The following is a 22,821-nucleotide window of genomic DNA, read 5'->3' on the forward strand; positions in this document are numbered from 1 at the left end:
TGGTCTTCTTGAATAGCCGTTCAAGTACAGATTGTTGGAAATTAATGTTAACTCATCTTGAAGGGGCTCGTTGTCTGTTGTGATGCGAATTGCTCTTTTCTTTAACATGCATACAATGCTGAGTTTATGTGAGATGTGGTGAGAGGAGCTGAAATGTAGGTAGCGACCTGTATTAGTCGATTTTCTGTACACCGATAGATTTATGCTGCCATCAATTTTTTTGATTAAGATGTCTATCTTTTGGACATGTATATTGCTATGCAATATGGGAAGGGTAATCCATAGCTAAGCCCATGGAGACATGGTGAGCTAAATTAATTGTATATACAAGCAACAAAATAGTGTGTCACCATATTAAAATACTATGGATTAGAAACAGTTGTCAAAAGTTATTTCACTTAACTGCAAAGTAAATTATAATAAGGAAGAAACTATATTATTGTGTTAATTCTTCACCATTGACAAATTATTTTAATAAAATGTTATTGCTGAGAGGAAAGTGAAGCTAGACATTGTAAGGAAGTGAGAAATAGGTTTTGTATGGAGAGTAGTAGGTGTATGGAATGCATTGTCTGAGAGGGTTGTGAGCAGGCAAACAGTGAAAAACTTTAAAGTATATAATTTTAAGATTGACTCTGTGGAACCTAAACCAGACCTTTCATATTGCATTTCTTGACTCCATGGAGACTCGGATTTGGTAATTATATAATACCTTGCTAAGAATAACATGACTCATTTTCCATAAATAATTTGTACTCTCTATTTCTTTTAGCTTTAGAAAACTCATTAGTTCATCAGGTGAACTTGTTAAAATTATATCAGTCCATGGATTTAAAGAGAGTAAAATGATTATCGATTCATAATAGGTTTTGGAATAAGAATTTGTTTCATAATTTTATAGATGGCAGTGAGGTTTTTATATTTAATTTTTATGTTAATTCAATCCATGAAATCAAATTATCATAGAAAAATCAATCCGTGAAGCCTGCCAAACAACTCAAGCCACTTTGGCCTTCAGTATGCAAGGTGGTAGTCTCACACAGACCATTAAAATCATCTACTATCTATCTATGTGAAACAGATCTATCTGAATTAGGAATAAAATTTATAAAAGGTTCACATGGCCCACTACCATTATTTACATATCACATAACTATGACTACCTGGTCAGTATACATTATTATTATTATTGCATGGGAATCTTCATGGAGTCCAAAGACGCATCACCGAAGACCTAAACTATCCATACAACATCTATCATACCTTTCCCTGAATGCATTCATTAAGAAAGCACTCACAGCAGACTCTTATAACCCATTCTGCTCGTTCACTACTTCCCAAGCAAAGTCTTGTCCCGATGCATTTACTGACACCACTGTTACTCATTTTCCATGCTACAAACAAACTTTCCTCTTTATGAATTCTATAAACACTTTTAGCAATTTCTCTATCATATTCTTTCTTTTTCCATCTATCAACTAATTTCTGCAAACCCCCCAAAACATATCCTCATAAGAAGAATTACATAGCCCATTCACAATCTTGCCTCTGGATCCTCTCTATCACTTTCTCACCTACCCCCCCCCCTCCAAAAAAAGGTGACCTGAATCCGTGCACATATCAAGACCTTATAAAGAGGAATAATAACCTCCTTATCTCTGCTTGTTATTGTGTCTTTAAATAATCAAGCAATCTTATGAACTTCCCTGACCACCTCTGCAATATGTCCTCTGAACTTCAACTCCTTATCCAACACCTCCAAATCCTTAGCTTCATCAATTTCCTTTTTTTTGCTAATTATCTACATCCCCTTGATGCACACTATCCAATTTTGCACCATTAGCAAACAACTATACTTCCCTTCAAATTGTTTCCTATACTATTGATGTACAAATTAAATAGCAATGGTCCAAGTACAGAACCTTGCAGCACATCAATAATTATCTGGATTCTGTTCCTCCATTTACTGTTCCTTGGTATCTGACCATAAGTTTTAATAATGGCAAACCATGATCAGACATAGAAATACAAAATTAATAATGGAAAAACTCACATAAAAAGATTATTTAATAGTATAATTTTCACCTGTGTGTCACAGGCATCTTCAGTACATTTTAAGCTCAAATTAAACAACTGACAATTCCAAAAAGCACCACCTAAGTAGCTAGTGTAAGATAACTAAAAACGTCAATAAATTTCCTAAAAAAAAAAAATTATATATACAATAAAAAGTTAGGAAAGATTAGCTGAATTATAAAGTATTATCTCCCGTAAAGGGGATAGACGTAAACCATCAGATCTGTTTAAGTTAGGCGAGTGAAGTAAAGTTTCACCTGTTTCTTTATAAAGCCGTTCCATGAGGAACCGACTTTTATGGAGGACTCTTGTCTTTTTTCCAATGAACTCTATGTCCAGTGATGATGGCATGTTCTGCAAGTCCAGACTGTGCAGGTTCAAGGTATTGAATATAAGACTGGTGTTCTTCTAGCTGAATAGAGGCAGATCTTCCTGTTTGTCCAAAATAAGATAATCCACAAGAGCAAGGAATCTGGTAAACACCTGGATAATTAAGATGTGGAAGCTTGTCCTTATGAGAAGTGAGAAAGGTGGAGATTTTTCTGAATGGTCAAAAGGCAACAAAAATATTCAGTGGTTTTAAAACTTTTGCTATACGTTCACTAATGCCTTGTACATAAGGGATAGGAATGCGCGTTATTTCTTCTGTATTTGTACAAGGCATATACTACTTAATGATAGCCCAATTAATTCCCATCTAATCTATCCTCCTAGTCTTAGGTGTAGTATGGCATTGTCTTCAAACATCTCTTTCTCATCTACCATGCACTGCTAACAACCTTTCCTTGTAGATTCTTATGCCATGGCACTCCTTTGAGCTTTCTTCCAAGCTTATCATAATCACCTGCTCAACAGTTCCATGTATGGCAGCCTCTCAAGTGAAAACTGCATAATCACTCTCTGAACACAAAGAAAAGAAGTGGCCACCTTGGTTATTGACAGATTCTCTGATGCTATCACCAGATCCAGCAATCTCAAATCCTGAGTTCCTCCATTACATGCTGTTTAAATTAATCATCTCTTAGTAGGTGAATAAATTCGGTTTCTTTCCTGAGTTTTCTCTTCCAATCTATGAAGTCCCCATAATAATTACTCAGCCTTCATTCATTTGTACTCATTTGGTGATGTACATCATCCACTCCTTCTCCTGCCTATACCAACCAACAGTCTTGCATTTCAGGTGTTATCTGTATCCTCTGCTCATCCTATTTTCTCAATCCCAATATAACCAGTTCTCACTACTGCTTATAGCTTTTGGTGACAGTTGTACCTGCAATCTGGATTTCTGTCAAGAATAACATGTCTAGTCTGGAAGGCTGCAAGTGATGGTGAATGTCATTTATGCTGGTGTTAATGTTATGGATGTTAGTAAAGTGAATGTAAAATTGAGTTTTTATTGAGCAGATTCTGGCTTGGTTTATATGTTGATTGGTGGTGATGTGTCTAAATAATAATTCAGAATGATAAAGGCTGAAAAACAAGATTATAGTAAAAATGGATCTGGCTTCCTTTTATTTTATTAATTGTTCTTTCTTTCTTGCAATGGTTTGTAATAATTAAAATAAATATCCATGATTGTTCATTGTTTTACAATTTAGCTGTAAAAAAGCATTCCATTCCTTCATTAAAAAAAAGGAACTTTAAATCAAAAACCTTTTAACTCTTAAGCTAGTTTTTTTCTTTTTAATAACAGTTGTTCTGAATCCATTTGCAAAGGAGGTAAATATGAAACAGATTACTCTAAATTTAACAGATCCATAAGAACATGATTTTCTGAACAGAATATTCTAAACGACTGTACCACAGTATGGAGATTTCACATACACATTTTCACTCAAAACATGTAATGAGGCATAAAAAAAGCTCAACTTTTCTGCAACTAAACCCAATTTTTAAAAGCTTTTTTTTTTTTAAATTGGCAGTTATACAGGTAAAACATAATCAAAATTTGTTTCATTAGCAACAATTTAAAAATGTTTGCTATCATAATTATTTTACCGTCATTATATCACACAACTATTACGACTAACAAAAAATATATTGATATTTACAAATATAAATAAAGGTATTTATAATATATAACATTTCTATATACAGTTTATATGAATAAAAAACACAAAAAACATTTTGAGAACCACATTCATGTCCATCAATAGTGGCATATAAACACTTAAGTGTAATTTCTAAAGAGAGAGACATTGTGGCATTCTGACCGGATTACCAGCAGTTCACCTCTCGACTTGGGAATGACCATGCCACTTGGTAACTGCTTCTCTCATTTTTGCTCTTCTAACTAGTGGCTTACTCAACAGCAGAATCTGATATTAGTTATATAATTCATCAGCATGTTGTAGTCCTTCGAACTGGTGCCGAAAAAGTTACATGGCCATTAACCACACTGCCATTTGAGACTGTACTGATTTTACTACCTTTACTACCATCAGAAGATGTAACAGACATGCCTTTACTGTCCTCATTGGAATGAATAGCAAGTTCTTTACTTTCATTAGCACCACCACCACCATGAGCACCTCTACACATTTCATCATTTTCCTTACTTGAAAAGTTCTGTAACTGCTCACTAATTTCTTCAGGCATTTCCATGGCACTGGGAAAATATTGTACATCAATTTCTTCATCTGAATTGTCATGGCTAGCAAATGACATATCCTCCCACTGAATTTGGGATTTCAGTGGGGTAGCAGGACTTGTATTATCAACAGGGTCTTCTGGTTCCATGTTAGTACACATCTGTGCTCTTTGATTGAAATAAAATGACACTTCTTGAAATTTATTTTGGTTTATTTCTGGCAGCAATACTTCGATGAGTTCTGTGAAAGTTGGACGAGCTTTTGGATTATGTTCCCAACACAGCTTCATTCGTTCATACCTGAAAGAGAGAAAAAGGAGACAAAACTGTTAGTGGATTATATTTAAAAACATCATTACACATTTATTAAATATGATTAGCAGCAACAGTACAGTAATGTGAAATATTCAAGAGGAATTTCTCCTGCTTACTTTAGGCAGGAGAAATTCAGTTGTAGTACCACCTATTTACAAGCCTTTGTAGTCCATGACTGGCCAAGTTCACAGCTTTTTTATCCTTAATTAATAAGGATGAAGTGGTTTATGTTTATTGAAAATTATGACAATAAATTGAATGTATTCTACTTTGCCTGTTTATAGGATGAAATACCATGTCACATTTTCAGCTGAAGATGAATCACTCATCTTCAGCTGAAAAGCCCATATAACTATTTTTCACATCATAGATGAGATTTGAACCCAAGTTTTACCAACCAAAGAGTATCATCAATACTGACTGAGAAAAAGTCATTGGAAAGCTGAAACTGTGGAAAGGAACAGATGAAGTAGATGATATTCAACTAAAAATGCTTAAATATGAAGGAATAAAGGAGATTTTATGGCTACACTGCATAATTCAGAATGACTCATCAGAAGGTTGAATTTTGGATGGTTAAAGTAGAACTTTCATAGTACCCACCTATAAAAACAGAAATAAAATTGAATATGATAATTACAGAGGAATTTCCTTAATGAATGTTTGTTTCAGGTAAGCTAAATGCAAGCATACCTGAGAAGAGGCTAAGAAAAATTGTGGAAGAGAAACTATGTTCTACCATTTCTTCATTCACAAGGGATCCATATTGTGTACATTAATCCAGATGTGGTTTCACAAAAGTCTTATAAAGAGACATAATAATCTCCCTATCCCTACTTATAAGTGCAGTCTTCCACATCCAAGTAATCTTGAGCTGTTTTGATTGCAATATGTACCATCAACAATCTCCCCAACCAGAGTCTCAATTTCCTGTAGTCCAGTTCTATAAATATAGTAAGCAGCTTGTGATAGCTTCTTCAAAATGAACTGCCCTTTGCATCATTAAACCAGCAGTATGGGAGTTTATGGTTGTGCTAGATAATTTAAGCCATCCTACAGCATCTCTATATCATCTTCATTAACTATTGCTCTTCTTAGTTTGTGTCATCGGCAAACAACTGGATAGTCTCCCTTAAATCGCTTCCTATATCATTGACCAAATTAAATAGTGTTTCAAGTGCAGTACACCAATAATTATCTATCTTCTCTTGGATTCAATTTTCCCATATACAATTATCTTATGCCTATCCATCAGCCACCATATCATGAGCTTCATATCCATCTCTATTTGTTCCAGTTTATATAACAGACTTCCACATAGCACCATGTTGAATGCATTTGCAAAGGTACAGCAACATCACTGTAGCCATTTCCTTTATCCAACTCAACTGCCACTTATTATAAAAAAAGTAAGCAATTTATTTAGGTAAGACCTCCCTTTCCCAAAACCATCTGTTCACCCCTCTCTCCAACTTAGAGTAACATATTTCTTTTTGTCCATTCCTGAATTCTATCTTTTATCAACTTCTCCAATATCTTAACTGCCACTCCCAAGACACTTAACAGTCTAATTTGCTATCACTGTCTTAGATCCTCTTTATGCACAGAACTATTTTGGTCTCTTTCCACTCCCTTAGTGCATCATCCTTGAGTTAAGATTTAAATAACTTGGTCAGAAGAGGTCACATTCTCATAATACATGGAATGATATTGTATATAATCCCATGGTCATATTGCATTAAAGTTTTGCAATATCCTAAAACTTACATGTCACATTTAGCAATGCAATATCTTCACCTGGATGGTAAAGAGAAATAATAATCTCCCTATCCCTTATAAGTGCTGTCTTCCACATCCAAGTAATCTTGAGCTGTTTTGACTGCCATTGCAATATGTACCATCAACAATCTCCCCCATTGCAATATGTACCATCAACAATCTAGTAAGCAGCTTGCAAGATCCCTCAAGTAACTTATCTGTTTTTGTCTGCTTCTGTTACCTCCCTACCATCAGAACTCACTAAAGTTATCCTTCCACAGTTGTTCTTCCTTTTACTTGCTATATAATGAAAGAACTCTTTGGGATTTTCTCTGTCCTCATTGGCTAGCTTTCTCTTATAATCTGTTGTCTTTCTTACTATACTGGTCATCCTTCTTGCCTATACCTTATACACTGCATTTCTTTTTCTGCAGCAATTATAAAAATCAAGTGGATATTAAATCCAGCATTATTTCAAAGCTGTATACAGAAACTATAAGTTTCATATGAAATTTGATTTTAGTAAATACTTTTTCTGCAACTCCAGCTTAATGATACTATTTATCCATTTGCTTCACACTTGGTTTATCCTCCTAGTCTGATACTGCTTCCTTCAAACATCCCTTAACTATGCACTGCTAATATCTTTTCCCTTCAGATTCTTATGCCATGGTACTGTTTCAAGTTACCCTCTTAGTTTGTCATAATCACTTGCTTTCTAATTCCACAAAAGCTTTGCTTATCTCTTTATACTGAAAATTCCACATCTGGCAATTGCTCAAGCCATGATCACAAGATTATTCTCTCCTACTGGAAGTAATCTCAATACCTCAATTACTGCCAGATCCTCTGATGCTATCACTAGATCCAGAACTCTTACACCATCACCAGATCCAGAACTCTTACACCATCACCAGATCCAGAACTCTTACATCCCAAGTCCTTCCATTACATAATGATTTGAGTCAATTCATATAGCTGCTAATCAATTCAGATTAGCAGCTATATGAATTTCATTTTTTTTCTCTTACCTTTGACCATTCCTCCTCCTAGTCTATGTCCCCATGGTTGAAGTCTCTCATAAGAAGTGTTAATTATCACCCTGATTTTATTAATCACTACACTAATCCAAACATTTTCCAGTCTTTATCTTCTCATTACCAGATCCAAAACAGTGGAGGATTGGTGATTGTGGATAGTATAATGAAGTAGCAGCCCCATGAAAATACAGTAATCTCTCAAATTATTCAACCACAGTGGAAAATCAATTTGCTGGTTAGATAGCTAAAGAATCAGTTAAAAGAAGGTATAGTTGCATGGTGCAGTATCAGAAGTTGGATCACAACACTCATCCATTCATAAGAAGTGCTAATTATCACCCTAATTTTATTAATCACTACTCCAAACATTTTCCGGTCTTTATCTTCTCATTACCAGATCCAAAACAGTGGAGGATTGGTGATTGTGGATAGTATAATAAAGTAGCAGCCCCATGAAAATACAGTAATCTCTCAAATTATTCAACCACAGTGGAAAATCAATTTGCTGGTTAGATAGCTAAAGGATCAGTTAAAAGAAGGTATAGTTACATGGTGCAGTACCAGAAGTTGAATCACAACACTCATCCATTCAAGTGCTTGTTAACTTAAGGTTTAGTTCTTTGAAAGTCAGTATTTGAGAGATCACTGTACCTTTAAAAAAACCTAGAAACAGAGCATTTGTGAGAAAGCAATGGTGGAAGTTTATGAGAGAACGATTATCTATTAAGTACAGTTATCTTTCCTGAATAACATCAAGCCTTAAGGTGATCCCTGGTGCACTACTACAAACATGAGAATAGCATTCCAAGGTTGAGTGAACCTGAGATTCACAAAGAGTAAGGAGTTGTTCAAGAAAGAAGTAGTGTCCTCGCAAACAAACAACAACAAAGTTTCCTGGAAGACATAGGCCATGCAAAATAGGTAGATGTAAATGTTGGTGTCAAAACGGGAATTAAAAACTGATCTGGACTGGAGATTGGAACCATAAAAAATAATGGAATGAAGTAATATCTTTCCTTCAAAGAAATAAGATAGAACTGCAACCTGATAGTACCAAAAACTTGTCAGATTATCTTTCTTCTTATGGCTCTACAGCCCAAATTGAGCATTGACCTTTTGGATTTGTTGCCTCCAACCCTGTCTGTCCAAATCTTTACTTGTCCAGTTTGGACATTGTAGTATGATGTTGCTATCTTGACTAATGGTGTCTATCTATCTTGTTCTAGGTTTTCCTTCTTGTCTTTTACCAATAATTTTACTATTGACTGTCTTCATAAGAATACTGTCATTTTCCATACAAAAAACATGTCCTACCCATTGCAACTTTTTGAACTTGATTACACCAGATATTGTGAGTTCTTTGTAAAGCTGATATAACTCATGGTTGTATCTAGAGACCATTATCATTCACTGGTTCAAATATTTTTCTAAGGATTTTCTTTTCAAATTAATTAAATTTGAAATTAATTTGAAATTTCAAATTAATTAATTGGAAATTAAATTCACCACTCTTGTAATAAATATCCAGGTTTTACATCCATAGGTAACAACTGAAAGAATTATCGATTTACATGTTTAGTGTTGACTATTCATGACTGCATTTTTTAAGGAAATGAAATTACAACATCATCATCATCATCATCATCAAATTCCTGACATGTACCCTCAAAGGGTGTACAGGATATGATAGTACTACATGAAAAATTTACATCATTACTAACTTCCTATCTACAATTTTCCTCCAAATCAGTCTGTTACTTGTCAAGACTAAAACATTATCAGATCTTATATTTCTATTGTCTAAGGCACTTTGTACAGTTATCAATCCACCTATATCTTGGTCTTCCTCTGGGTCGTTTTCCTGCCAACCTTGCAGAGAACACTTGTTTTGCTAATCTTTCCTCCATTCTATTTAAGTGACCATACCACCAGAAATGCATTAGCTCTGCTAATGAATTCCTGGATGCTGGCAATGTAGAGTTCTTTCCTAATATCCTTGTTTTTAATATGATATTGCCATTGATGCCATCTCTTCACACCTCTAATCTTTCTCAAGACTATCATATCTGTGGCCTCTAGTCTTTGGTCAAGTGTTTTACTTCTGACCCAACTCTCAGATCCATAAGTTAAAATCGGTTTAAAACACTGTCTTGTTTACAGCTAATTTAGTGTTAAGACTAATTTCTCTCTTATTCCATATGAATTTATTCAATTGATTCTATTGTCTATTTCCATATTTAATTTACCATCTTAACTAAAAATCGTGCCTAAGTAGCTGAAATGTTTTACTTGTTCCACAGGTTCTCTTCAAACCGCAGTTATTTTCAACGATTCTGCCTATTTTCATTGTCTTTGTGTTTTTATTGCTGATCTTCATACCATATCTATTACAACAGTTATTCAATTTAGTCAAGGAATCTTGCAGACTTGTAGCGGATTTATTTAGAAGTATAACATCGTCTGCATAAAGCAAAGAGCTGACATTAACATCTCCAAATTTTGATATCATGTTTAATTCCACTTTTCTTCATAATGTGATCCATATAGATAATGAATAACAGAGGGGATAATGTACATCCTTGTTTCACACTAAATTTAACTTTAAACCATCTTCCTGTATTTCCTTCAATTCTAACTGCTGACTTACAACTCAAATAAAGACTAAGTATTGCTTGATATAATGCCCCATTGACACCATATAACTGTACCGTTTTGAATAGCTTCTCTCTTGGCACCTTGTCATATGCCTTTTCCAGATCGACAAAACTTAAGTATAGATCTTTGTTATATTCCCATGCTTTCTCAACTATTTGTCATAAAGTGAAGATCTGATCCTGACAGCCTCTATTTGGCCTGAATCCAGCTTGTTCTTCACCAAGCTTTTCTTCCACAATTTTTGTCAACCATTTCTCAAGTATACTTGCATATATCTTACCAGAAACACTCAGTAATGAAATGCCTCTGAAATGCTCACATTCAGTTTTATTTCCAATTTTATATATGGGTTCTATGAGAGCTCTACTCCAATCATCGGGAATTCATCCCTCTGTCCAGGTTTTCTGAACTATGCAGTGCAGCCACTGTAAGACTTTTATACCACCATACTTCAGCATTTCTGGCCAAATATCATCTGACTTTCCACATTTCAGGCCTTTGATGGCTTTTTCTACTTCAAGTATGAATATGTATTCCTGACTGTATGCCTATTGAGTATTTTTTTACCACCATGCTATCATTGCTTGTTTCATTTAGCAATTTTTCAAAGTAATTACTCCATACTTCAAGGATATCTTTTTCTTCCGTTTTCATGTCATCTTTATCATCTCTAACTCCTTTTACAACACTCTTCCTTCCATTTCTAAGCTTCTTCAACAACCTCCAGAATATCTTACCACCTTCTTGATCATTATTTTCTATGTTCTTGCCAAAGTCCTCCCATGACTTTTGTTTAGCTAGTTTTACACAGTGTTTAGCTTTCTTACATTTGCCTCTGTATTCTCTAAGAGCACATGACTTATTTGCCAGAAACTTTTGATATGCCTTCTTCTTTTCCTTCACTGCCTCTTTAACTTCGTGTGTCCACCATGGAGTTCTGATTTTTCTATCCTTGCAGACAACCTCACCACATATCTCTCTGGCTGAATCAATCAGTGTTTTATTCAAGGCTTGCCACTGAATCTCCAAGGATTGGTTGCTGTTCTCAAACTCTTTCATTTTTTTTTCAATAATTTTTTGTGTATTTTTGTCTACAGTTCACATCTGAGAACTGCTCAACTTTTGTTTGCTTTAAAACTTTCTTACATGTTATTCTTTTCAATATGGAATTCAATTTTATCCTGCTCAAGACTAAATAGTGATCGCTTGCAATTTCAAATCCTCTGTACACTCTCTTGTCCTGCACCAGGGAGAAAACGTCACAATCAATAATAACACAGTTAATGAGATTTTTCTTATTCCTTGCCTCTTCTCTCCATGTGAATTTGTGCACATTTTTGTTGGAACATGGTGTTAGTAATAACCAGTACATGTTTTGAGCAGAAATCCAACAGGTATTTGCCATTATTATTAGCTTTGCTCTTTTCTCCAAATTTTCCCAAAATATTTTTGTATGTCTAACAATCATTTCCCACTCTGATATTTAGATCTCCAACATGGACCAACTTTTCCTTTTTTAACATGAAAAAATTCCTCCACTTCTACTTTAGTAGAACCTTCTGTGGGACCATAGGCACAAATAAGTCTCTAATAATAAATTTAGTTTAATCCTTTGTCCAAGTGTGAGCAAACAAAGTTTGTGCCTGAAAGTAACTTCAGGACTGGGGTGAGGTGGTACAACACCAGGACAACTAGGTCCTGAAGATACTTTCAGGTGCAAACTTTGTTTGCTCACACTTGGATAAAGGATTAAACTAAATTTATTATACTCTAACCAAGTGAAAAATAAACTTTCAACATCTTTCTCTAAATCCAGAGTAATTTATTAAAAAAAAGGGTGGCATACCATTTGGCAACTCCTATAGGTAGAGAAGACCTGCTAAAGCTTCTGCCTGGTATCTCAACTTGGGCCTGGCTCCCACTGAAGAGACCTCAATAAAGGTCAAAACTAGTCTGGGTAGTGGCCCTTCCCTTAATGCATAACATTAGACATATCCGCAAGGAGATGTTTTTTGCATTATAGGAGATACTGAGACAGGAGAGTTGGTAGCTTGCTCCACCTTTGCAACGAGTTTCCCAGGTGTTGTACCACCTTACCCTAGTCCTGAAGATACTTTCAGGCACAAACTTTGTTTGCTCACACTTGGATAAAGGATTAAACTAAATTTATTAAACTCTAACCAAGTGAAAAATAAACTTTCAATAAATAAGTCTCATTGTCCAGTTTTCCATTGTCATATTTGTCTAAATCACTCTACTTGAGACTGCCTGCCATTCAAGAAGATTAGCCTCGTATTTTGTGTTGAATACTATGGCTACTCCTTCTTTTCCTTGCTTGTCCTTGCCTGAATATAACATTTTGTATTTAATGCTCAGAAAGATCTCACCAGTTTTTGTCTTTTTTGTTTCAGTTACCCGAATTGTGTTGATCTGGTACTTATCTAATTCCTCAGCTAGCTCCATTTCTTTGCCATTCAGGCTTCTTATGTTGATAGTACCGATCTTTTACTCTGGCGATGTTGATTTGGGGTGTGTTTTCAGATTTGTTCCAGTAGCTGACTTTCGCTGTTCGCCCTGGTTCCCTGGTGAAAACAACAGGGGCCTTGTTTAACTGGGCGACGCCCCAGCCGGCTTGAAATTTTGTCATGTTGTACCATCATTTTGTAGTTTGGTTTAAGCCAATAAGAATACAATTTGGTCGGCTAAATCCCAAATGAAATTACAACATATACTGATATATTAACTAAAATAAATTTAATTTATACTTCCAATATTTCAGCAAAATTAAACAAATTGCCATCTTCAGGGAACAAAATATATGTGCATTCAGGCACTACACTAAGTAATAAAGATGAAGCATGTCCAAAGGTAACCTCTCCTATAAAGAATATGAAGTACTTTTGGAAATCAAGAATAATAATAAAATAGTGATTACTACTGATGAGGGAAATGTACAGTCCTGAACTACTATGATTATACATTAAAACTTCCTAATTTATTCAAAGATCCATCAACCTACCTTCCTTTAGACCAGTGATTCTTAATCGGTGGACCATGGCCCTCTAGGGGAGGGGCCACGGAAAATTTATAGAACATTTCTAGTTTTTAAAATTTTGAAATCTCTTAAAATAATTATTTTTTGATCCTTGTTTTACTTTGTTTCAAACTTGTATCGTTTTGTATTAATAATCTGAATTATGCAGTTTAATGCAGTAGTTTCTTTTCGTGGCACTATAAGTCAACTTTTCGCTGCTAACAACACTGCAAGTCATGACATCTGTATGAATGCATAGAACTAAACATTGTTAAGTGCTACTTGGGTGCAATTACTTTTCGAAGCTTTTAGTGCCGTAATAGTGATTTGTTATTTCTTAAAATTTATCCCCTTATAAAATGAGCAAACAAAGAACATTATTTGATTCCTTAATATAAATACAGTAAAGTTTTTACAGTAATATTTAAGCAAAGTTGATTTCTTTTTCTGATTTTTTTTTTTGTCATTATAATCAGAAAGTAAAAACTATTTTAAAAAACTTTAATTATTATCATTATGTTACTACAAACTAGGGGGCAGCAGAAATATTTTAGGATACTTAGGGGGTCGCAACTACTAAAAGGTTAAGAAATACTGCCTTAGACTATTACCCTACCAATAAATACATCAGATCACTTCACAGACTCCTTAACAAGGTCACTGCCTGGCCTGCTGAAGGTATTAATAAACTTCTTCCTCTAAGGGTTTATCCCGCTTCCAATGCAGGATCTGCATGTTACATTTTGATGCGACTTTTTGTTAGTACAACCCCCAACTGACCTATTGCTGAGCCTGCTGCTGGGGGGGGGGGATATTTTTTGATTGTAGTAGCGTGTGTTCATGGGGCCGGTTTGCCTGCTTGTGGGATGAAAACCCCCAGATAAACTGGGTCTGTGCCCAAGACCAGCTAACTTGGCTATGGCTGAGAAAGATCCTTAAGCTTCCCACGTTGTAGACGGGAATAGAACCTAGGACACTCCTTCCCCAGGCATATGGTTGCGAAGCTCATAGCCACTAGGCTAACCGCGGGGACAAGTTATTATTATTATTATTAAACAAGACCTCATGGAGTCAAAGACTCATCTAGGAGGGCCTTTTATCTCACACACATCTCATCATACCGTGTCTTAAACACATTCAAACTCCTTGCAGACACCACACTCTCAGGCAAGGCATTCCAATCACTCACAACTCTGCACGAAAAAAACCTGCCTCTCACTCCCCTACTCACACCCTCTTTATACAGTTTCCAGGGATGACCTCTGGTCCTCCCCTGATCTCCCACTATTCTCTGTAGAACTTCTCCACCATTGATCCTATAACAACCCCTTAGCAACTTGTAGGTCTCTATCATATCTCCCCTCTTCCTTCTCTCCACTAGACTCTGCAAATTACATCTTTTCAATCTTTCCTCATACTCGACATTCCAGAGGTCAGAAACTACCTTAGTCAGTCGCCTCTGGACCCTTTCCAACATCTCTTCATCCTTCTGAAAACCAGGTGACAAAATCTGGGCACAATAGTCCATATGTGGCCTAATCAAAGCCTTATACAATGGAACAAGAATCTCCCTACTTCTACACGTCAGTGTCCTCCGCATCATTCCCAGAAGTCTTTGTGTTGTCTTCAAAATTTTGGTAATGTGTCCCCTAAATTTTAGATTCTTATCCACTATCACCCGCAGATCTCTTATTTCTTCTACTTCCAACAATATATTCTCACCAAGCATAAATTCTGCATCCCATCTTTGTTTTCCAAATTTTAAAACCTTACATTTTGCAACATTGAACTCACATCCCCATTTGCTTGCCCAATCGCTCAATTTATTCAAGTCTTCTTGCAAGGCCACAACATCTTCACTACACTTTATGGTTCGTCCCAACTTTGCATCATCTGCAAACAACTGAATATCTCCATCCAAATCTTCGCCAATATCATTAATATACAAGTTAAATAGTAATGGCCCTAAAACAGACCCCTGAGGCACTCCACTAGTGACTTTCCTTTTCCTGGATATTGCACCCCCATACACAACTTGTTGATACCTATCAGATAGCCGGTCTTCAATCCAATGCACTAATCTAATATCCAACCTCATCTGCTCTAGTTTGACTGTCAACTTATCATGAGGTACTCTATCAAAAGCTTTTGCGAAATCCAAGTATATTACTGTGTATCCTTCTCCTCTGTCCAAGGAAGCAGTCACTTTATTGCAATAAGTAAGGAGATTACTAAAACATGACCTCCCTTTAGTAAATCCATGCTGTCCATCAAAGATTATACCATTGTTGTCAACCCAACTCTGAATCCTAGTTCTCACACGCTTCTCCAACAACTTAACCACAACACCTGACACACAGATAGGTCTATAGTTTGATGCTTGAGTTCGATCACCTCCTTTATGAAGTGGCACAATCTTGCCCTCCTTCCACTCTTTAGGGACTTGACCAAGTGCAAGACTCATATTAAAAAAATATGTCAAGGCAGGTGTCAACTCTCTGGCACATTCCTTCAGAATACGCAGTGATATATTATCAAGTCCCACAGCCTTATTTACATCTAGTTTACTCAACTCCCCAAACACCTCTTGCTCACTTACAGTCAGTCTCTCCTCCCCATCATCAACTGTCCTTAATCTCTCCATGAAGTCACATTCACAAGATTGAAAGATCTTTATGAACTGCTCATTAAGTATCTCCACCACACATTCTGCAACAGCTGTCTTTATACCATTTCCTCCAATCAATGTCATCCTTCCATAATCATTCTTTCTTTTGCTGGCTACATATCGAAAGAACTCTCTAGGATTCTTTTTGGCTTCATTAGCTAACTGCTGTTCATGCCTCTCTTTAGCTACTCTCACCAACCAAGTCACCCTCCTTGCCTGGTCTTTGTAGACCTCATAAAATTGGTTACTTCCACTTCTCTTATGCTCCTCCACAATGCCCTTTTTCTCTGTATCGCATGCTTAATCTCTTTATTCATCCATCTAACACCTACCTTATTTAACCTTCTCACCCATGGTATACATTTAGACATTGCATCTACTAAGTAGTTTTTGAAAATCCCCCAAGCTGCATTGATCTCTTTTCCAGCTAACTCCTCATTCCATGCTACACCTGCAAGCTGTCTCCTGAGCTCTTCATAATCACCCCCTTGTAGTTCCACATATACCCTTTTTTCACAGGGGTCCTTGCACTGCTGGCAACCACCCAGTTATTCACCTCATGGTCACTTTCACCATGGTGGATGATTTGACACCTCATTGATAATTACATCCTCCAATGAGATGACCAAATCCAAGACCCTTAATCCTCGTGTGCCCTCTGTTACATACTGTCTGAGGTAGTTATCCCTCAAAAACTCAAGAAACTCATTTTCTTTACTACCAGTTGCTATCTCTTCATTCCAGTCTATATTGGCATAATTAAAATCACCCATAATGATCACCCTTTTCTTATTTGCTTGGCTAATTTGACTATACATTTCGCTATCACCACCATCCACATTACCAGGTCTATAACAACATCCCACCAAGTATTTGATTTTATTCACCTCTATCTCACACCATACTGCCTTAAAACCACTGGCCCTATTTTCCTCTGCATCTCTACCTTGTATGGACATAACTCTTTCTCTATCATCAACATCACTCCCCCTCCCTTTTTACCCCTTCTATCCTCATGAAACACATCATACCTTTCCATCTCTATTCCTGTCAGGATGTCGTCCTCATCTAACCATGTCACACTTATTCCAACAATCTCTGGGTGCACAGACGTAATTAGTGCAACCATTTCATCCACCTTGTTTCTTATACTTCTAGCATTGTTATACAAACACAACAGCTCATTTCTGGATCTATAGCTAGTTCCGCTGATACCACTCACTCGATGTGATCTCTCCATGCTGGACTGGGGCCATTTCCCTTTCTGCTTCTTCATTTTAGAACCCTTTGCAATTCCATCTGTTTCCTCTTGATCCCTGATCATCCCATTATTTTCCTGCCTACACATGCTCTCACCTCCTTGGAGCATCCACCTTTCTCACGCTGTGTACCCCTGTCCACCCTGAGCCTCCCCGTTTCCCTGCTCCTCTTGCACGCCCATTCTCTCATTTTCTATACTCATACCACTCACTTCCCCATTCATTTCCACTTCTTCAATCTCTCCTGTCTTACTCTCCTGCTCTTCCACATCACTTCCCTCTCGATCTGATTCATTCTGTCTATTCACTTCTCTACTTTCCAGCAGCAGTCTCTCCAAGCGACTCACACCATAACCACTCAAATGAAGTCCATCGCTCCCATACAGCTCACTTCGTCCCTCAAACTCATTCCACACATTAACAAACTGTACTCCCATCTCCTCACACATTTCAGCCAGAATATCATTCATAATCCTTGCTCTCCACCTCATTTCACAATCATACCTAGGCAACACACTGACTACCCTTCCTGTCACACTATTCTCTTTTATCTTTCCAAGCAGCTCCTGACATTCATTTTGACATGCTCTTTGTTCTCTCTCAAATCATTTGTACCAATTAATACAATTAACTCTTTTGCTCGCTCCCGCCTCATATTCAATGCCTCAATCACTCTACTCATTTTACCGCCTGGAAAACATACCTTGTGCATTTTATCCTCTAGCACAAGGTATGTTTTCTATTATATTTTTTAATGGAGTCACCATACAACGCCACTCGCTCATCTTTCATTAACTCTTTCATGCCATCATGATTTATTTTAATAGTTTTGACCTGAATTCTCTTAATTTCATTCCGCACCCATTTCATTTCTTGCTTCATCCAATCCAATTCACCTTCCGAACCTCGCAACACATTCTCTCTATCATTAAATCTTTCTAATTCTCGACCCCCTCTTCTCACTTTCCCTCTCATTCATCCTTCTTTGTTTCCGTACTTTCGAACTAACATGTGTCCAACTTTCGCTATCATTCTTCTCACTTTTACTGTCATTCATCTTTCTTTGGTTCAGTACTTTCGTTCCAACATGCGTCCAACTTTCGCCATCATTCATTCTTTCGATTTTTTTTACTTGCGATTTCTGCATCACGCCATTTCTACTTTCATTCGTTCTCTCAATTTCGTTTCTTTCTGCCTCACTTTCATCTCTTTTAACATCCGTTACGGTTGTCAAATCACTCTTTTTCTTTTTTCCTGATTTTTTAACATTTTTTCGCCTCTCTTTGTCACCATCCTTCTCTTTCAAACGTGCACTCGCAACACAATCGGTACTAGCACTTTCTGTCATCAATTCCTCGTTCAGGTCACACTTCGCACACACCCTTCTTCCATCCACACTAAACATCCACAAATCATTTATGTAATCGAAGGAATACATATAACAGACCTCACACTTAACGAAACGACTGAAACCTAAATTAAAATCATGGAATGACAATGCCGCCGCCATTTTTTTTTTTTTGCTCTGCAGGTTACTAGGTCTAATAATAACGATTTCGTATTTAGTTTAGGCAAGAAAAAACCCTCACACTAATAATATCGGTAGCGTACAACGTTTACAGCCGCTCTTACTTAAACAATTACGCATGTACACTTAATTATTCCTAGTAAAACTTATCTGAATCAGGAGCTCTTCAAATCGCATAAAAGAAAGAGGAATAAACTCCTCTGCTCTTATTAATAAACTAAAACCATATAATTTTAGACTCCCCATCCCATATATATATATATGGACCACCTAAAATTCATAAACAGAATGTGCTATTAAGCCCAACTGTAGATACCACTGATTCATTGAATATAATTACATTTATTTTAGTTAATATATCAGTATATGTTGTAATTTCCTTAAAAAATATAGTTATCGATTTATATATTTTTATTTTAGTTTTTCGCATACAAATTAGCCAAATATTTAGCAAAAGTCCTTTTCCAATATACTGGCAACACCTTCCTCTCCCCCATACAAAAATCACTCAGCCCACTTAAATGCCAGTATAGAAAACCTCGCACTCCAACACTAATATTATGGTCAGTTTCGATGTCTCCTCTCTCTTCACCAATATCTCACTTAAAGACACTTTAGACCTTATTCAAACTGAATTTCCTCCTGATATTTCAGCTGTGTTTAAGTTCATAATGAACTCTGGCTATTTCATTTGGCAAAGTAAAATTCTACAAACAAATAGAGAGGACAGCCATGGGCTCTCACCTCCCCCCCCCCCACACACCTTGGTTAATTTCTTCATGGAATCATTTGAAGAGAGAGTTCTAAACTCTGCTCCATATAGATCCACTGTTTGGCTATGCTTTGTTCATGATGTCTTCTCCATTTGGCTGCATGGCCTGGATGTGCTCAACATATTAAGGCAGAAGTATGTTCAAGGAAATGTCTTTCGTATTTATATTTGCTACGATGGACTAAAGTGGCCTTCTTCTGACATATTCTATGATGGGTTTTTAACATACCTAAACAATCAACATCCCAGGATCCAATTTACATTAGAAAAAGACAAATGACAACAGTCTCCACTTCCTAGACACTATAATTGCATGCCAGCCTGATGAATCCTTGGCATCCTTTGGTTACAGAAAACTCACTCACACCTGTAGATACCAATAAATACAGTCACTCACCCCAACCGTACGGAATAATTAAAACTTTATATAACAGAGCTAAATTAATTAGTTCAGATAATAGTGTCCTCTCCATTGAACTTGACCACCTTCACAAAACCTTCTTAGCCAATGGCTACAATTCCTACCATATCTAAAAAAATATCAAAATCCCTAACCCGCACAACACATACCTTCTCCTCCTCCCCAGAACAGAAACTGCACCAAAGCTATCACTATTCTATATATCTAAGGCACATCCAAAAAACTAACAAAAATCTTTAAAAAATACTTTTCAACCACTTGTAGACCATATAAAAAATTCACATCCTTTATCTGCTCCACCAAAGACCTGTGTAATATTATGAGGTTTTTTATTTTACCGGCTGCGCCATTGTAATATTATGAGGTTTTTATTTCACCTGGTATGTGGTTGTTGTAAAATATTGCTTTCTTTATCCTTGGCTTCTATATTTTTATTCGTTAAACTTTAACCTTATCTTTTTCCTTTCATGTACTCAGTTAATCTTATTTCCCTTTCTCCACTTTCAGTATTCTTTCCTTATGCCGGAGATCTCTAAAAATTTATTTAATTATTACTAGCTGCGCCACTAAAGTTCTCCAAATGGCATAAGAAATTATTTATATTTCCAGTAAAGTTCCTCCTCTATAATTATATACGGTTGTGGCTAACTCTTAACTCAAAATTCGTACCAAATTCCAATCTACCCCGCTCACAGGATCGTTTTTTTTTTTTTTGAGAACAGTGCAGTTGCGAAAAAGATCAGACGGCACTCCTTTTAAATATAAAAACATGTTTATTTATACTAAAACAGTAATACAAGGTATGCACTAAAATCATATAGGACAAATTCTTAGGCATGCAGTGACGTAAATTATTAAACAATTAAATTAGATAACTATTAACTATCAGCCCATTTACAGTTTAGGAATTTCCATGTTTTGATTAATTATAATCTCCAATTCAAACCTTCACATAAAATATAACACTCTTTAAGCAAACTACTTCTCATAACATTATATTTCTTAATTCTATAATCTTGTCAGTTCTTCAGAACCATTTCTTTATAATACAACGTAAGTTAAAATTTTCATTAATGTCTTACAATTACTTTAAAAATAGATTCTCTCTATGCGAACAAGTTATCAATCTACTGTATATAGCAGCTCTATAAATTCAGTCTTTCTAAACAGTTCTTCACATCATAAATAAAAAAAAGTTTTGCAACAAAATTCAACTCACATGACTCCTCCATAGGTACAGTGCACTTAGTTGTATTTCCTTTACAGACTTACTCTGGATCCCCCTCTATGCTAGGGCTTGATCTATCACTTTAGACGTTTCATGGATACCGTGTTCTCCTCTGGAATTTCTTGCGGGGCTGGAGCGCGATCTTCCGGCGTTGTAGGCACTGGGACGTAAGGCCTGACGGTCAAGGCTTTGTCATCCTGGTCCTGGGTCGCTATTCGCTCTGTAAGGTTTCGCCTCCAGTTACCCTCCACGACTTCATCCGGATAATCCGACATAGTCCATGGATCGACTCCCTCCTTTCTCCTGGCGTCAAATCTGCCGAAGCTCGATAGTCGATTCTATGATCCTTTTATTTGACTTCTTGCGGGACCCTGCGCGAAGGTTTTAGACCCCAGATATTCTGGCGCAAACTTTGAATTAAGGTCTGAGAACCCCCGTACCTTTCACGTGCAAACTCTTATTCTTCTAGAAAGTGCAGACTTCTAGATCTCCCTGAAGTTACGTTTAATCCCTTTTACAGCATAGTGTAACAGCTTCTGATGTATATCGCCCTCTTTTGCTATTGACTTTGAAGGTGGTATCAGACTGCTTTGGTTACAATAGGTTTCTTTTTTCACCCAATACTAAGTGATAACATCAAATACATTTCCGAATTCTAAAGTATTGCCCCTGAACTTCTATTTTAAGACATCTGTTTACTCTATTCTAGCATGTTTAATTCCTCTGGGTCTCTATAGATGGGGTTTTGGTATTTACTTACATAGATAAATTCTAACATATTTCTGATTTCTAGGGCATTTTCCCTTGAACTACATATTCATATATCTTCTATTTACACAGTATCATGCTAATTTTTCTGGGCTAATTTATATGGGCTATTAGTATTATTTACATATAAAATTTACAAGTTTACCTTTTGTGAATTTTGGATGTGACTCCTGTAAAAGTCGATGCAATAAAATTTTGGAAAAATTATGATGCTGCATCGAATTTTACACTGCCACATATTTACTAGGTCCCTTGTAGTTTCAAACTATCCTACTATGGCCAAACAGACAGGACAGCCATCATCAGAATTGCTGAACATAAGGACTATATCCATTTCCATCACTACATCCATTCAGGACTTGCTGACCATGCTTTGGACACCCACCATAGAATATGCCAGAAGAAAGCCACTTTAGTCTATCACAAAATATAAATACGAAAGACTTTTCCTTGAATATGCTTCTGCCTTAAGAAACTACCCTAACCTCAGCAAATTTTGTTGCATGAAACTGCCTCAAATTTGGGAAGCCCTCATCCTTAGTTCAGCCCAACAGCCAAGGACACCCAATTTAGGCCACCAAGGGGACATTATTTAGGATTAGGCCTACCCTCAGTTGACATGTTTCATTTTCATTATTTAGTGTAGTGCCTGTATGCACAAATCTTATTATATTTTGATCCCTAGAGACTTTGCTGAAATATTGGAAGT

The 22,821-nt window shown here is 36.3% G+C and overlaps 1 protein-coding gene across 3 annotated transcripts in view; it reads right to left on the reverse strand.

The window, feature by feature from the left end:
• Nucleotides 1-3,559: 3,559 nt before the first annotated feature.
• Nucleotides 3,560-22,821, reverse strand: part of LOC150100615 (insulin-like peptide receptor) — a 782,259-nt gene continuing 762,997 nt past the window's right edge. For all 3 annotated transcript variants that reach the window (XM_090401273.1, XM_090401271.1, XM_090401272.1), the window contains exon 25: nt 3,560-4,966. In XM_090401273.1, the coding sequence (XP_090257399.1) occupies nt 4,417-4,966 (550 nt within the window). In that variant the 3' untranslated portion in view covers nt 3,560-4,416. The remainder of the gene's footprint in view (nt 4,967-22,821) is intronic.

Source organism: Typopeltis vanoorti, chromosome 12 (genome assembly GCF_054136105.1).
Source record: "Typopeltis vanoorti isolate ZY-2024b chromosome 12, IOZ_Tvanoo_1.0, whole genome shotgun sequence".
NCBI lineage: Eukaryota > Metazoa > Arthropoda > Arachnida > Uropygi > Thelyphonidae > Typopeltis > Typopeltis vanoorti.